Source organism: Bufo bufo, chromosome 1, assembly GCF_905171765.1.
Source record: "Bufo bufo chromosome 1, aBufBuf1.1, whole genome shotgun sequence".
NCBI lineage: Eukaryota > Metazoa > Chordata > Amphibia > Anura > Bufonidae > Bufo > Bufo bufo.
The window spans coordinates 274,109,303-274,127,344 of NC_053389.1; the positions used below are offsets into that span (position 1 = coordinate 274,109,303).

An 18,042-nucleotide genomic window follows, 5' to 3' on the forward strand; every position below is an offset into this window, starting at 1 on the left:
ATCAGATCTCATCTTATCCCTATTCAGGACTGGTGTGGCCCTGGAACGGCTTTCAATATGGATCGCAGTGTTCATACCCATACCCTTTTTTTGTAATGGGTAAATACAAGTGTAGCCGAGCTGAATAACCCGTGTAGGTTTACCTGCATGAAACGCGTTCTCATAATGAGCTGTACCTAATAACAAATCTCAACCATCTGACAGGCCAGGCTCTGGTACATCTGTATGGCACGCTTCAGTATCGCAGTGTTGCTTGATCAATTTCCATACAAGTCTAATTCATCAGAGTGGTCTAAAAGAAAAATCTTCGTTGCCCATGACAGCCAGTTGCGGCACAGCATTAATTTTACCAAAGCAGTTTTAAAAAAAACTCTGGTTTCATTTTTAACGAGCATTTTTACATGAGGCAGATTTGTTGAAAACGTTTCTGCGACTGTCCCATTCATCTTATCGATGTTTGCAGTAATCCATACGCATGATGTAGAAACCACCCCATTCATATGCATGAAATGGATTTTCTGCACAAAATAAATATGCCTTGTGTAAACATACCCTTTTAACTTGTTTTGGTCAAATAAAAGCAGCACTTTAAGGCCCCTTTCACACGGGCGAGTTTTCCCGCGCGGGTGCAATGCGTAAGGTGAATGCATTGCACCTGCACTGAATCCGGACCCATTCACTTCAATGGTTATAACATGGTTATAAGGGAAGATAATAGCGTTCTTAATACAGAATGCTCACTAAAATGTGGCTTGAGGGGTTAAAAAATAAATAAATAATTAACTCCCTTCATCCTCTTGTTCGCGCAGCCGGCATCGTCTTCTTTCTTATTCTTTCAGGACCTGCAAAAGGACCTTTTGATTACGTGGTGAGCGTGGCGACGTCAGCGCAGGTCCTGCTGAATGAAGATAAGAATTCATTTTATAAGGGAAAATAATAAAATATACAGAACACCTAACCCGAACTTCCGCGTTCGGGTCTGGATACCACATTCAGGTTTTTTTTTATCACGCGCGTGCAAAACGCATTGCACCCTGACTGAAATTGCGTGCGCACTCGCGCGGGTTTCCCACAATGTACACGTGATGCATCTGGAGCAAATCCGGGACCCCCGTGTGAAAGAGGCCTAAGGGGTTGTCTCATCTAAGACATTTCTGGCCTATCTCTAGGATATGCCACCAGTGTTAGATAGCTGTGGGTCCCAGAGGTGGTATCTCCAGAACAGGCCCCTGAAAGTGAAGGAGAGCTCACCGTGCATGCTCAGTGCGCTCCCCATTCATATCTTTGGGAGTTCCAGAGAAAGTCAAGCGAGCTTACTTGGCTATTTTTGGAACTCCCTTTAAAAATGAATGGAGAGCGAAATATCCTAGCAATGTACCACCCATGTCTCAGACGAGCCCCTTTAAATCAAAGGTAAGAAAAAGAACAGCGGGTTTGCTTCAGAAGAGCTTTACTAGATCCACGCAAGTCAGATGCCAAAGAAAACAACACTTGCATATTCAGTTTGCACAGTTTTGGGTTTACACCCTTCATTAGGCATAAGAATTATTTTTGCCAAGGTACTTGATATTTGGGGTGAGCTCTTAGATTAGCAGAGACCTCTCGTATCAAAGTGCCGTTGAGTCAGTGCATGGTGATTGGTTTCCATGGGCAACAAGGCATGGTATGCCCAGTGTAGGCTGTGATTTGTCAAGCATTCATGGCAATAAGTGGGGTGGTTGGGAGTAAAGAAACTAGAAAGTCCTGAATAGAGTTAAATATACGGTAGGTGTTTTAGTATGTGCTTTGTCTGTCCTGTTTCTCACACTAGTTTCCATTAGTTGTTCTTGGTATTGCCTTTTTTTTTTTCTTTTTTAGACAATCTTTATTAAATATTAATTATACCATCAAGACCAATTAAAACAAATCTACTCTAAATTCTAATCCTTTCATGCCCGGAGTCCGATTTTGTCGGCACATGTCCCTTTGCCGGAAATGGAATTGCCTCGACTGCTAGCTCCAAGGAGTTAAAGTATTGACCGTTATCAAGAATTGAAATCTGTATATGGACTGTTGTGTGTTTTGTTTTAAATAAAACCTAACGTATAAAAAAATGTACGTTTCATGTTCTGTGTTATGTAAGCATATAGCTGGGGAAGAGGAGCTAACATCTTGTGTTATGGCCGTCTGTCTAGGTTTTGACACGGAAGGATTACCATCTGCCGTGTGGCCCGGAGGAGAGACTGAAGCACTGACTCGCTTGGAAAGGCACTTGGAAAGAAAGGTAAATAGACATTGGTCGGTGAGTTAGCGGTAGAACCTGCAGCATTACTTTAATGTCTCCCTATGAATCATTGTGTGACCGTTTCCCCCATAGAGAAACCTTCTGGTGGTGATGCCATGGTTTTATCCGGTCACACAGGCAGCCAAATGTTGCTGTGGAGCCCTAGATACTTTCCTAATAAGTGTCAGTATACAAGTTAATGGGCTATTCCAGCACAATCGTAAAGCGTTCACCTGGGCAGCAAATGGAATGAGAAAAAAATAAGAGCCTGTACTCACCGTGTTAGTCCGCTATCTCTTTAATGGTGCTGGTATCCCCCCAGCACCGAATCCTGCTCCTGTCTTGACACAAGGAATGGCTCAGATTGCCACTCAACCAATGACTGATTATGACAAGTCATCAATGCAGCTTGTGATTGGCTGAGCGGCATTCACGTGTCAAGACAGAGCAGGAAGGTGGAGCACAGCCGGGGCCCCAGCACAGGGGAAGATCTCAATGAGCTGCTGCTGACAAGCGGCTAATTTTGGTGCCACATGAATAATGTCATGACCTGGCAAACAAGCTTTCTCTGGCCAGTTATCTGGAATGAGCCCGCACACGATTGTTTTTGATAATTGGCCCATTCTTCTTCATGTGTATAAGGGCCCTAAGAAATCCTTGAGAAATATCCTACTGCAGGGATCTGCAACCTCCGGCAGTCCTACAACTCCAAGTGTGCTCCATTCACCTCCATGGCAGTGTGTTGCTGACCCCCTGTTTACAGCGACATATGCCGTCATTAGATGCTGTATTATGGAGCTGGTAACCCCGTAACATAGAGCCATATCAAAGCACCATATGGAAACCAGATGGCTAAAGCTACTTGTGCCTCTGTGCTGCCATAGTCCCAGAATGTTTTACCACATGTTTAGGACTGATAAAACAGATTTGGGCAGGACCAGCTTTATGGTCAGGGATGAACGTTGTAAAATTGAATTCTTTAAAGGGGTTTTCTGGTAAATATAGTTTTTTATCAAGTGCGTACAGCATGCCTACTGAAGCAAAAGATTCATACTTGCCTGCTCCATGCCGCTCTGGTCCTCTTCACTGCCTCGTTATTCTTGTCCCTATGTCGTTCACATCGTGCTGGCTATGTGCGTGGTCACATGCACCACCCCAGTCAACGACTGGCTGCAGCAGTGATATGTTCAATGCCCATGGCTAGCCAATTGAAACCATGCCCATGGCTAGCCAAATGTAAACACCACGAGGACCAGAAGATAGAGACAGCGGGTGCAGCGCAAAGGACTGGAGCGGTGTGGGTCAGGTAAGTATGAATCATCTGTTTCAGAGGGAATGCTGCAGGCTTTTGATATAATTATTACTACTGGAAAACCCCTTTTAAGTACCTGTTTCATAAATAAATGCTTTACCTAGAAATGAATGTCAAATCTACACTGGATGTAACATTGCCCCCACTGTTCGTTTCAGGGTCATTTAAAAAGTCCTGCAGACTGGCAAACAGTCAAGGAACAGGACTTAAAATGGGGTGTCTAAGTTACTTAAAAAGGGGCCTTATTCCAGTAAATCCTATACTTACCTTTTTCTACTGTGCTGTTCTCTGCTCTGCAGCAGTGGTCCTCCTAATTAGAAAATAGGGTCTGCTTTAAAAAAATAAAATGTGTCCATTGATTGTCCAAGACCTGACCTATTGATTGTCCAAGACCCATTGATTGTCCAAGACCCATATGAACGAATCACCGCTTTTTCCCCTATGGAAAAACCTAGTGGAGTGTGCAGGTCCTGTTGACCATGTTATTCTAGAAAACTTGCCTGATGGGTACTGTGATTACTATGGTCTGCTCTTATTTCAGGCATGGGTGGCAAACTTTGAAAGACCTCGTATGAACGCCAATTCCCTTCTTGCAAGCACTACAGGACTCAGCCCTTACTTGCGGTTTGGATGTCTCTCCTGCCGTCTCTTCTATTTCAAATTAACAGATTTATACAAGAAGGTAGGTGGAATAAAATGCAGCTTGTACAGCAGGCCATGGGGAGATGAACCAATCAGAGGTTAAATATAATCCTGCAATATCTGATGTTTGACTGTCGGAAATCTACAGTGTTTCATAATTTAGCACTTGTCTGGTTTCCTTTTAAAGGGCACCCGTCACATCTCCTGACATGTCTGGTGTAGTAACTAACTGCATTCCCCACGTACTAACAATTCTGGAGCATCTATTCTTATGATTCTACGATTTGCCGTTCCTTTATTATTCCTACTAGAGTTTTATGAAGGAATTGCCTGCAGTCTGACAGCACTGATTGGATAGTGTCATATTGTGCAGGGACACCCAGATGGAACGCAAATCTAGGAGGAATGGAACAAAATAGTCATAAGAAAGGATGCTCCAGAATTATTACATAGGGAATGCAAGTATTCAATAAAACAGATAAATCAGGAGAGGGAGTAGGTCATCTTTAGTGCAAAATGGGCAAATATTTAGTAAATCAGAGGGTAGAACACTACCTAACATTTTAGTAAGTATTTTCTTACAGAGAATGACATGTATTTTTTCTGTTGTAGGAGCAAAAGTTACAGCAGGAAGTTCAGCCATATTGGTTGTCACTTTGTGACTGCTGCAGAGAGGCAATCAACCCTCTGTCAGCATGTTCAAAGGTAACAACCAATATGGCAGCACCTCCCGCTGTCACTTTAGCCTAACTGGCCGCTGCGCTGCATATATTATTTCTGGAAGGTATAAACTATAATACCCCAGAGCTGGTGACTATGCAGTTTGTTGTGCTGTTTATCTCTTTATTTTTGCCTTTTTTTACCCCCTTATTTCGATTAATGTTTTATTTAGGTAAAGAAAAACAGTTCGCCTCCTCTCTCTCTCTATGGGCAGCTCTTGTGGCGAGAATTTTTCTACACGGCAGCCACAAACAACCCTCGCTTTGACAAAATGGATGGAAATCCCATATGCGTTCAGATTCCCTGGGACCGGAACCCAGAAGCCCTTGCAAAATGGGCCGAGGGACGGACAGGCTTTCCTTGGATTGATGCTATTATGACACAGCTACGGCAGGAAGGTTGGATCCACCACCTGGCGCGGCATGCTGTGGCTTGCTTTCTCACTAGAGGGGATCTGTGGATAAGCTGGGAGGAAGGAATGAAGGTTAGTACGTTCTAGGGTTTGCCGTTTGGTTTGAAATGACATTGCATTGATATGGTACCTCTGCTTTTAAGATTAATGACAAATATTAGAAAGTTAAAGGGGTTGGTTGGAAACATATTTAATTTTATATATGAGATAAAGTTAAACCCTTAGGCTAGACACACGAGTTCAATGCGATAAACTTGCAGCGTGGTGTCAGAGGTCCCATTCTGGCCTCCACTTCTCTAACAGGATGGCACAGCATTTATAGGTATAGATATATAGATATATATAGTGTGTGACCCTGGGAGTCCTGATATCTATTGTAGTACACTGACAGCATTATGTCAGTGTAATTCAGTAGATTTTAGGACTCTAAGGGTTACACAGCATTATAAATCAGAATAATGCTATGCGATCCTATCAGAGGAGGGGAGGTCCGAATGGGACCTCACACTGAAACACACTGCGAGTTCCTCTTACTCGTGTGTCTAGCCTTAGTGTCCAGACTATTTTGGCCCTTAAAGGGAATGTGTCACAGAAATATTTTTTTCTGCTAGTTAAAACAAGATAGCAACACACGTATTTTCTGACTTAAGATTTTTTTAAATTCTATTTCCTGAACATGATTGAGGGCTGCCATCTTACCTGAGCTTTTATTAAGGCCAAGTTGTGGTGCCTATTAGGCCTTTTGACCACTGCGAAAACTGCAGGATTTTATGGTTTTTGCTTAAATTCAGATACTGGAAAATTAAAAATAATATAATCAAAAATACTTTAAAAAGATGTGATTTCAACAATAGGTCATTTTCTGATGACACATTCCCTTTAAAGCTTTTGTCCCACCATTAGATGACATATTCATTTTAAAGAGCCTAAATTTTGAAATAAAGTATAATTGCCATTTTACATGCTATTAAAAAATAATAATAATAATAATAATGTGATTTATTTTAACATTTACATGTGGCTTTTGCTGTGGAGTCGCTGCAGATTTCCCCCCACTACATAAAAAGGAGTGAAGTTTTTATTTTTTTCCCCACCGCATATGAATGAGAGAAAATGTGGATAAAATGTCATCCACTTTGTTGCTACTGTAATAGGCTGTGGATTTTCTGCCCACACGTATCTGCTACGTGTGACCGTACCCTCTCCCGCTTGTACGGAGCACCGTAGGTCTCATTTATCAAAGCTGGCAGATAACTGGCCTTGTAGGGCGACTCTAGTTGCTTTACAAATTCCGTTGCTTCATTTGCTGTATAAACCACGAAAAGGTCAATGTGTACATTGGATTTCAGTTTCTTCCAATAATATATACAAACGTGGAACGGAAATGAACCCAGTTATGTACCGATAAGGCTCAGTCTCGCTTTAAGTATGCCGTGACCTCAAACCTGCCGTTATCGAACACAACAGGCCGGGAGTAACCTAGAAAGATCATGCCTGCTGAACTGAAAAACATGATTACATTTTCTTGAGCAAAATTCTACTAGGTCTTATGATCTTTACTACCTGGTTGTGGGTGGATACTAATTTTGGGCTATTTTTAATGGTTCAAGGTTGATTATGATCAGTTTGCGATCTCTACCATGTAATGGATCCATGCAGAGCTTGATCTTTATCAACAGTGAATTATTTCCAGTTGTTCAAGTCAGAAGGCGCCTGACGTTGTGGAATTTAATTATATTCGCAGTGGGATTAGGAGCTTCCCACACATTTCTATACTTGAGTTTTGCGTCACGTTAGCATTTCAGGATTGGATAGGGTTCATGGCTAGATAAAATATTTGCTGTAAAAAATGACCTACTTTCTGTATACTGGTGGTTTTATAGGCTAACTTCTCAGCATTAGGACACACAGTACGCTTCCAGAATAGCACTCTTGATCATTGGCTTTATCTGAAATTTCAGATCTGCCCCATTTTAAGTGAATAGGACAAAGCTGAAATACCAGACACAGCCCATGACTGGCATGGTTTATGGAAGGAATTTCTTTAACCACCTCCGGACCGCCTAACGCAGGATTGCGTTCCGGAGGTGGCAGCGCTGCGCAGAGTCACGCATATACGCGTCATCTCGCGAGACGCGAGATTTCGCTCAAAGCCGGCCCGCGCATGCGCATCGCGGGCCGGCAAAATTAAAAGAAGTATTTCGTCACCAGCCTGCCAGCAACGATCATTGGCTGGCAGGCTGGCGATTTTCAAAAAATCCAATCCAAAGTCATATAACAGATCATATTAGTAAATATGATCTGTTATATGGCTTGTCTGCTCCTGTGCTGGTCCTTTTCGTCGGTTGGATCCAGCACAGGAGCAGACTGAACTGTGAGTAGCACCAACACTACACCTTAGCCCCAGATCACCCACCTGCACCCCAATTAACCCTTTGATCACCCCTTTGATCGCCCCTGTCAATCACTAGTGAAAGGAAAAAAAGTGATCAGTGTAAACTGTCACTTTTTTTTTTTCACTGGTATTGGCTGTTAGGTTTTAGGGATAGTTTAGGCCCCTTGGTTAGGTAGTTAGCGTCAGTTAGCGCCCACCCCACCGCACCGCAGTCACTTTTATTCGCTGTTTAGCGTATCGCTAATCAGCATTTGTACTTTTATAGTATCTGTAAGTGATCAAAACTGATCACGGTCAGATCTATAATAGTATTAGTGTCACTTTAGTTCGCCCTCCACCCAAAACGCAGTGTTTGCCCGATCAGGCCTGATCGGTCGCCCACACGTGCGTTCACCCACGCCCGCCCCACCGCAGTGACAAAAAATATATATTTTTTGATCACTGCACATTCATTTTACACGCACTGCGGCGATAAAAAAATCAGTTTTGATATTTTTTATCAACCGCAGCGGCCTCCGGTACTTCGCTAGCCTCCCCTTTGTAAGACAGGTTTGCTTTTTTTCTTGGGTAGTCTCAGGGAATACCCCTAAATTTAGTAGTCCAAAATGTCAAACAGGGGGTATTCTTCTGAAGAGGCCTACAGGATTCTGACCCAGTCGGATGAGGAGTGGGAACCCTCATCTGACGAATCTAGCGGGTCAGAATATGAACCTGTGGAAAGCAGTGGCTCTCTGACCCAAAGTTCGGACGAGGAGGTGGAGGTCCCTGGCAGCACCAGGCGTACCCGGCCCCATGTCGCTAGACCACAGGTTATGCAGGATCCGCTTCAAGAGCAGCAGAGTGGGGCTGTCGCTGCCGGATCACGTGGTGAGGCATACACCAGCAGCGCAGCCCTTCCTGGACCTAGTACCAGCACTGCCGTACAACCTGGTGAAGTAGCGAGCACCAGAAGGGCAGTTGAAGCTGGTACGGTGGCACGTGCAATAGTTACCCCGTCGCAGCCACCGCACAGACAGGCCCGTAGAGTCCCTGAGGTGCTGGCAAATCCTGATTGACAGTCACCAACTTCAGCCGCACCAGTAGTTCCCCCTTTCACCGCCCAGTCTGGAGTTCGGGTTGAGACGGCTCAAATCGGTTCGGCCCTGGGATTTTTTGAGCTGTTCTTGACTGCGGAGCTCTTGGACTTAGTCGTGGCAGAGACCAACCAGTATGCCACACAATTTATAACCGCTAACCCGGGAAGCTATTATGCCCAGCCTTTCCGGTGGAAACCAGTCCAAGTTTCCGAACTTAAAATTTTTTTGGGCCTTCTCCTCAACATGGGCCTGACAAAAAAGCATGAATTGCGGTCATATTGGTCAACGCACCCAATTCATCACATGCCCATGTTCTCTGCTGCTATGTCCAGGACATGATTTGAGACCATCCTGCGTTTCCTGCACTTTAGCGACAACACCACCTCCCGTCCCAGAGGCCACCCTGCTTTTGACCGGCTCCACAAAATTCGGCCCCTCATAGACAATTTCAACCTGAAATTTGCAGATTTGTATACCCCTGAGCAAAACATCTGCGTAGACGAGTCCCTAATACATTTTACCGGGCGCCTTGGCTTCAAACAATACATCCCAAGCAAGCGTGCCCGGTATGGGGTCAAATTGTATAAGCTCTGTGAAAGGGCCACAGGCTATACCCACAAATTTCGGATCTATGAGGGAAAAGATCAGACCCTGGAGCCGGTCGGTTGCCCTGACTACCTGGGGAGCAGTGGAAAGACAGTCTGGGACTTGGTGTCACCCTTATTCGGCAAGGGGTACCATCTTTATGTGGACAATTTCTACACAAGTGTGGCCCTCTTTAGGCATTTGTTTCTAGAACGGATTTGCGCCTGTGGCACCGCGCGAACTAGTCGCGTGGGCTTCCCCCAACGGCTTGTAACCACCCGTCTTGCAAGGGGGGAGAGGGCTGCCTTGTGTAACGAAGAACTGCTCGCGGTGAAATGGAGAGACAAGCGTGACGTTTACATGCTCTCCTCCATTCACGCAGACACGACAATCCAAATTGAGCGAGCAACCCGTGTCATTGAAAAGCCCCTCTGTGTCCACGACTATAATGCGCTCATGGGAGGGGTGGACTTCAATGACCAGATGTTGTCTCCGTATTTAGTTTCCCGCAGAACCAGACGCTGGTATAAGAAGGTGTCTGTATATTTAATTCAATTGGCGCTCTACAATAGTTTTGTTCTCTACAGTAAGGCTGGGAGAACAGGATCCTTCCTCAAATTCCAGGAAGAGATCATCGAGAACCTCCTTTACCCAGGAGGTTCCGTGGCCCCATCCACCAGTGTAGTTAGCCGTCTACACGAGCGACATTTCCCCAGTGTCGTTCCTGGTACCTCAACCCAACCGTCACCCCGAAAAAGATGTCGTGTCTGTAGCAGGAGTGGAATAAGGCGTGACACCCGCTATTTCTGTCCTGACTGTCCGGACCACCCTGCCCTATGCTATGGAGAGTGTTTCCGGAAGTACCACACACAGGTACACCTAGCATAGGGATCACATCTCACCAGGACAGGCACACAGGGCTATTAGGGCCCATTCACTCACAGCTGCTGCAAACCTCTCCTTTCACCTGGGATAAAGTGCATAACGTACTTCGCCACATCTTTGGGCGATTTGCGCTTTGCACATTGTCCCATGGGGAAGGAGAGGTTTGTTCTATAAAGGTAAAAAAAACTAAACAAAAAAAAAAATACCGGTAAGTAAAAAAGTTAAACGTTCAGTTAAAAAAGTTTAAAAAAAGTTTCTATGTTCTGTTCAACAGTTAATAAAGTTATTGCTTTGCGGCCTGTTTTTTTCTTTTTTGTTTTGTTTTTTTTACCTTTCAGGTGGACCAACCGATCGACCAGCTGCAGCACTGATGTGCATTCGGACAGAAGCATTGCGCTGCTGTCAGATTACACGCAAGTCGGTGTATGCGGCGCTGCAAGACGAGATTTCTCCTCTGCAGTAAAAGATACGTTTGCCGAGGCATATGAGCTGAGGAGGTGGCGGTGTTCATATACTTTGGCAAACACTTTGTATATATAAAAAAAAAAATCCCGGCAATGATTTATTCATCCACATCGATTGATGTGAATGGAGAAATCTGGTTTGCCAGGGCATACGAGCTGAAGTGGGTATGGATGTTGGGCGGAGCTCCTATGTCCTGGCAGACTCCTTTCCCCTCCTTTTTCTTTTTTTGGCAGAGATTTTTTCATCCACATTGATCGATGCGAATGAAGAAATCTGTGCCGTTCATTTTTTTCTTTCAGCCCTGAGGCTGAACGGAAAAAAAAAATCTCATTACCCGTATGCTCAATATAAGGAGAATAGCAGAAACTCCTAATGCTGGGCATACATGTAATGATTGCGGAGACCCTCAAATGCCAGGGCAGTACAAACACCCCACAAATAACACCATTTTGGAAAGAAGACACCCCAAGGTATTCGCTGAGGGGCTTATTGAGTCCATGAAAGATTGAAATTTTTGTCCCAAGTTAGCGGAAAGGGAGACTTTGTGAGAACAAAATCAAAAAAATCAATTTCCGCTAACTTGTGCCAAAAGATTTTTTTTTCAATGAACTCGCCATGCCCCTCATTGAATACCTTGGGGTGTCTTCTTTCCAAAATGGGGTCACATGTGGGGTATTTATACTGCCCTGGCATTTTAGGGGCCCCAAAGCGTGAGAAGAAGTCTGGTATCCAAATGTCTAAAAATGCCCTCCTAAAAGGAATTTGGGCACCTTTGCCCACCTAGGCTGCAAAAAAGTGTCACACATGTGGTATCTCCGTATTCAGCAGAAGTTGGGGAATATGTTTTGGGGTGTCATTTTACATATACCCATGCTGGGTGAGATAAATATCTTGGTCAAATGCCAACTTAGTATAAAAAAAATGGGAAAAGTTGTCGTTTGCCAAGATATTTCTCTCACCCAGCATGGGTATATGTAAAATGACACCCCAAAACACATTCCCCACCTTCTCCTGAGTACGGAGATACCAGATGTGTGACACTTTTTTGCAGCCTAGGTGGGCAAAGGGGCCCACATTCCAAAGAGCACCTTTCGGATTTCACAGGTCATTTACCTACTTACCAGACATTAGGGCCCCTGGAAAATGCCAGGGCAGTATAACTACCCCACAAGTGACCCCATTTTGGAAAGAAGACACCCCAAGGTATTCCGTCAGGGGCATGGCGAGTTCCTCAAATTTTTTTTTTTTTGTCACAAGTTAGTGGAAAATGATGATTTTTTTTTTTTTTTTTTTTTTTTTCATACAAAGTCTCATATTCCACTAACTTGTGACAAAAAATAAAAATTTCCATGAACTCACTATGCCCATCAGCGAATACCTTGGGGTCTCTTCTTTCCAAAATGGGGTCACTTGTGGGGTAGTTATACTGCCCTGGCATTCTAGGGGCCCAAATGTGTGGTAAGGAGTTTGAAATCAAGTTCAGTAAAAAATGACCTGTGAAATCCGAAAGGTGCTCTTTGGAATATGGGCCCCTTTGCCCACCTAGGCTGCAAAAAAGTGTCACACATCTGGTATCTCCGTACTCAGGAGAAGGTGGGGAATGTGTTTTGGGGTGTCATTTTATATATACCCATACTGGGTGAGAGAAATATCTTGGCAAAAGACAACTTTTCCCATTTTTTTTTTATACAAAGTTGGCATTTGACCAAGATATTTCTCTCACCCAGCATGGGTATATGTAAAAAGACACCCCAAAACACATTCCTCAACTTCTCCTGAGTACGGGGATACCAGATGTGTGACACTTTTTTGCAGCCTAGGTGGGCAAAGGGGCCCACATTCCAAAGAGCACCTTTCGGATTTCACAGGTCATTTTTTACTGAATTTGATTTCAAACTCCTTACCACACATTTGGGCCCCTAGAATGCCAGGGCAGTATAACTACCCCACAAGTGACCCCATTTTGGAAAGAAGAGACCCCAAGGTATTCGCTGATGGGCATAGTGAGTTCATGGAAGTTTTTATTTTTTGTCACAAGTTAGTGGAATATGAGACTTTGTAAGAAAAAAAAAAAAAAAAAATCATCATTTTCCGCTAACTTGTGACAAAAAATAAAAAGTTCTATGAACTCACTATGCCCATCAGCGAATACCTTAGGGTGTGTACTTTCCGAAATGGGGTCATTTGTGGGGTGTTTTTACTGTCTGGGCATTGTAGAACCTCAGGAAACATGACAGGTGCTCAGAAAGTCAGAGCTGCTTCAAAAAGCGGAAATTCACATTTTTGTACCATAGTTTGTAAACGCTATAACTTTTACCCAAACCATTTTTTTTTTTTACCCAAACATTTTTTTTTTATCAAAGACATGTAGAACAATAAATTTAGAGCAAAATTTATATATGGATGTAGTTTTTTTTTGCAAAATTTGACAACTGAAAGTGAAAAATGTCATTTTTTTGCAAAAAAATCGTTAAATTTCGATTAATAACAAAAAAAGTAAAAATGTCAGCAGCAAAGAAATACCACCAAATGAAAGCTCTATTAGTGAGAAGAAAAGGAGGTAAAATTCATTTGGGTGGTAAGTTGCATGACCGAGCAATAAATGGTGAAAGTAGTGTAGGTCAGAAGTGTAAAAAGTGGCCTGGTCTTTCAGGGTGTTTAAGCACTGGGGGCTGAAGTGGTTAATGTAGTCCCATCCAAGCCCTAAAAGGATGTAATAAAAGTCTAGGAGGCTGTGGTGGCTGTATTTAAGTGACCCTCTAGTTCAAGGGAAGAAAAAAAAAAAAAATCTAATTAACTGGGGAATGAAAAGACCACTTACACGTTGACCTCCTGTTTCCCTTTTAGCTGCAGATCAATCAGTTCCTGGGCTACTTTTTTGCCATCCAAGATGGTCGCACCGCTTTTCAGACTGCCTGATGCCTACTGTACAAGAAGACACGTCCTGCTGCCCTTGGATTGGCCAGCACTGTTCATGTGAGCAGTGCTGGCCAATCCTAGAGAAGGAATAAGTAAAAAGTGGTTTGGGCTACTGATGTATGTGTGTACCAGGTAGTCTAAGAAGCGGTGTAACCATCGTGGATGGCAGAAGGAGCCCAGGAATTGGTGGATCTGCATATGAAAAGGTGGTCACCACCTAAGTGTCTTTTTCATTCCCCTCATTTTAATTTTCTTGAACCGGAGGGTCCCCTCAGAGGGATTGCCCTATCGTATTCATTGTATAGATCGTAAAGAATATTTTCCATTTACTTCCCACCTTGCTTGTCAGTAGCTGAGAAGACTCCTTCTGGATGGAAAGTAAGGCTACAGGGAATCCTCTACAAAAGATCACCTCTTTAAGAACACCACTACGTGACCAGATCTCATTTGACAGATTATCAGTTCCGTTAGGTGTTATACACAATGGCGGCCATTTTATTTTCAAGACCGTCCCTCTTCCCTGAAGACCAATTTTCACAGTAATTTTGGGTGGTTGTCTCCAAGAGGTTTCAATGTATATTATTGGAAGGGGAAGGAGACTGACTTTGTTCAGATTGCACACCCAGCAGCACAGATTACATCCACGTGCCTCCTTTATGCGGCTGCTAAACAGTAGCACTGGTGAATTGTTAACATAATCTACTGCCTTTTACACTCTAGGTATGAAATGATTCAAAGGATAACTCCTTTAAGGGGGAATTCCTCTTTAAGTGATGTTCTGTTGTAAAAACGTCCAATATTGGGGCCATTGTCCATCTCTTATCGTAAAAATTGTGCCAGCTTGTTATACTGTGATGTTATCTTTACTAGTATCAATGGTGGAATTTCCCTTTAACATATCCAGTGCTGTTTAAAGGGGTTATCTCAATTGAACAAATACATTTTTAAAAGGTAGCTTTAGCCACTGCAGGGGAATATAGCATTACATGGATCCCTTTCAAATGAGAGTGACCATATAATACATAGACGGGCCCAGTCTGCCATAACAAGGTTTCCTCAACTCTGAAATCTATTTACCCTCTAGCAGGTTGTGGGAATCTCATCTAGACACAATGGGGCAGATTTACAAATACCAAGAGACCGCGTAAGCTTGGACTAGACAGTCTTAAAAGGGTTTGCTGCCATTTTAATACTGAAGACCTATCCTCTGGATAGGTCATCATTTTCTGATCGCTGAGGGTCCGATACCCAGGACCCCCGCCGATCAGCTGTTTGAGAATGAATTTGCGCTCCTGTGAGTGCCACAGCCTTCTCGGTACTCACCAGGCACAGTGCCATACATTGTATAGTGGCTGTACTTGGTATTGCAGCTCAGACCCATTCACTTCAATGGGTCTCAGCTGCTCCTAGGCCATGTGACCGATCAATGTGTCCTCTAGGAAAGGCAGAGAGAAGGCCGCGGCTCTCACAGAGGATAGGTCCATCAGTATTAAAATGTCGGAAAACTCCTTTAAACTGCGCCATATTTATCACAATGGCTGATGCCGAATGGTGAATCTGCTTCACGTTTAGTCTGTCTAATCTAGCATTACTCAACCTATTGGCTTAATTTACTCCAAAAAATGTCCAATTTGTGGCACAGTGTGTCAAGTTAAGCCTCACCCTTTGCTGGATGAGACGAAAAAGTGTCTAAGACTGTTAATAAATGTGGTGCAGAACATGCACGCCAGCTTTTTGCCACAAACTGCCCCAAAATTCTGGAGCATTTTCAATAGTAAATGTACCCCACTTTCCCCATACAGATGAGTGCAATGAATCATGTCCTGATAAGGTGTATATAAATCAGTGACTTGAGTACCAGTGTTGTACGATGGATCCAGGCAGAGGGTGACCACTATTCAGACTACGTACTTGCCATGTAGGCCAACCTGCAGAACCTGCTAGTTATGTAATGGTTACAGACAATGTTTGTTCGTTTAATTACAGTCTCTTATTGAGGAGTTGGCACATGTCACAGGTGACTCATGTTGGTTTTTTCTTTGTATTCAGGTCTTTGAGGAGCTGTTACTGGATGCTGATTGGAGTGTAAATGCTGGGAGCTGGATGTGGTTGTCATGCAGCTCCTTTTTCCAGCAGTTTTTCCATTGTTACTGCCCAGTTGGCTTTGGACGAAGAACCGACCCCAATGGGGATTACATCCGGTAATTTATTTCCGGCACTAAATAAAATGAAACTAGATCTTTACTGCATTTGTTAACTGACAACATTTTAGTATCAGAAAATTGTCCAAAAATGAGGCTTTTATTCTGAGCGTTCTGAAGTAGAATCAGCGAGGCCTGCTGTTTGCAGATGGCCTAGATAAGGCAGGAAATCAACATTATCCACAGAGACAAAGCTCTGCTGTTCTCCAGGGAGGAAACAGTACTCGGTCTGGTGCTGGTGACTGCATGGAGTCTCTGGACACTTCTGACAATTAAGAGTTAGCCATTTTCCTATATTGATGACCATTCCTCAGGATAGGTCATGAATAGACATGAGCGAAGCGCCTTTTTATGCTACATCCGAAGCCGCTTCGCTAAAAAACGTAATGCTATACGGAGATTCGTCTCCGTACAATGTTCGACTGTATGGGCTCCGATGAGCTGAAGTTGGTTATTCACAAAGTCGCATGCAACTTCGTTGAATAAGTTCGGTAATTGTTTATTACAGTAAAAAAACCTTGGAACCGAACTCTGCTTCGGTTACAAGGTACCACCTGCAGTTTGGTTCCAAGTTTTGAAGTGTTTAACTGTAATAATTACCGAAGTTATTCCACGAAGTCTTGCGTGACTTCCTGAATAACTTCGGCCCATCGGAGCCCATACGTTATTCGGAGACTAATGTCCGTACAGTATTATAACGAATTTTTTAGCGAAGCGGCTTCGGATGTCGCATCCAAAGCTCACTTTGCTCATCTCTAGTCGTCGATATCAGCGGGCGTTTGACTGCTGGCACCCCCGACAATCAGCTGTTTGAAGAGAGTGCAGTGTTTGTACGAGCGTTGCCTTCAATGTTTACCTGCTCCATCAACATTGCAGCTTCTCTGTCCCCATTCACTTCAATGGGAAGGAGCAGACAGAGAGAAACTGCTCCTTCCCATTGAAGTGAAATGGGGACTGAGGAGCGGCAATTACACCTGCTCGCCATCAATATCGCAACATAAGCGCTGCTTTCTCTTCGAACAGCTGATCAGCAGGGGTGCTGTGAGTCAGACCCCCGCCAATCTTGTATTAATGCCCTATCCTGAGGAGAGATCACCAATATAATAATCTGGCCAACCCTACCATGCATTGCAGCTGCCATAAAGCACGCACACTCTGTTGTACGATCTATACAGACCCTAGAGAAAGTGTATGGTTACAAAAGAGTGACAATTATTATTTTCTTTTGAAGGAGGTATTTACCAATTTTGAAAGGTTTCCCACCAAAATACATTTACGATCCTTGGAATGCCCCGGAAGCAGTGCAGAAAGTAGCAAAATGCATTATTGGGGTAAATTACCCCAAACCAATGGTGAATCATGCAGAGGCCAGCCGTCTGAACATTGAACGGATGAAACAGATATACCAGCAGCTTTCCCGATACAGAGGACTTGGTAAGTTGGATACAGTTTATACCACTGTGCATTATCCAAAGAACCTTCTGGATTTTTCATTTTCTCTTGTATGAAAATAATCCCATACTATTAGGTGTTTGATCCCTAGGATACACTGTTAATATGCGGTGCAAATCTGGAATGTTTTTTTCCATAGGACTCCTTGCATCAGTGCCTTCAAATCCAAATGGCAATGGGAATGGTGGACTAATGAGTTATTCTCCAGGGGACACCATGCCATGTTGCAGCAACAATGGAGGTAAACTACCCCCTGCTCAGAAATCCACATAATGAGCTATTAAAGGGCATCCATGAACTTGTTTATGCTGCCCTCTGTAAGTAGCAGTGATTGGGTCATGTCTGACTATGGTGAAACTTTTCTGAAATTCTGTTTATCACTTGAATCCACCGGCCTCCTAGGTTACAACACTCACGTCGCAGTGCAGCTGATAAACTGAAGAACTTCCCCATAGACAGACATAGTCTGCTCGTCACTAAATGCTGCACCTAAAAGGAATTTGTAACCTATATTTCTTTTTACTAGGATCTTGAAATATATTCCTTTTTCTAATTTTATTAGTTTCTAATTTGTAGATTTGTTACTGTATTTTCTGTGCCTAATTATGGGGCTGCCTGTGCTGCTATTAAGGGGTTGTCCCATTAAGACAACTTATCTCCTAACCGCAGAACAGTGGACAAACGCTGAAGCCCCCTGCCAGTCACGAAAACAGAA

The 18,042-nt window shown here is 43.5% G+C and overlaps 1 protein-coding gene across 3 annotated transcripts in view; it reads left to right on the plus strand.

The window, feature by feature from the left end:
* The window catches only part of CRY1 (cryptochrome circadian regulator 1), a 72,510-nt gene that overhangs the window by 41,009 nt on the left and 13,459 nt on the right, over positions 1-18,042 (plus strand). For all 3 annotated transcript variants that reach the window (XM_040439467.1, XM_040439457.1, XM_040439477.1), the window contains exons 5-10: positions 2,175-2,263; positions 4,117-4,257; positions 5,110-5,421; positions 15,724-15,875; positions 17,107-17,309; positions 17,467-17,568. In XM_040439467.1, coding sequence (XP_040295401.1) covers positions 2,175-2,263; positions 4,117-4,257; positions 5,110-5,421; positions 15,724-15,875; positions 17,107-17,309; positions 17,467-17,568 — 999 coding nt within the window. The remainder of the gene's footprint in view (positions 1-2,174; positions 2,264-4,116; positions 4,258-5,109; positions 5,422-15,723; positions 15,876-17,106; positions 17,310-17,466; positions 17,569-18,042) is intronic.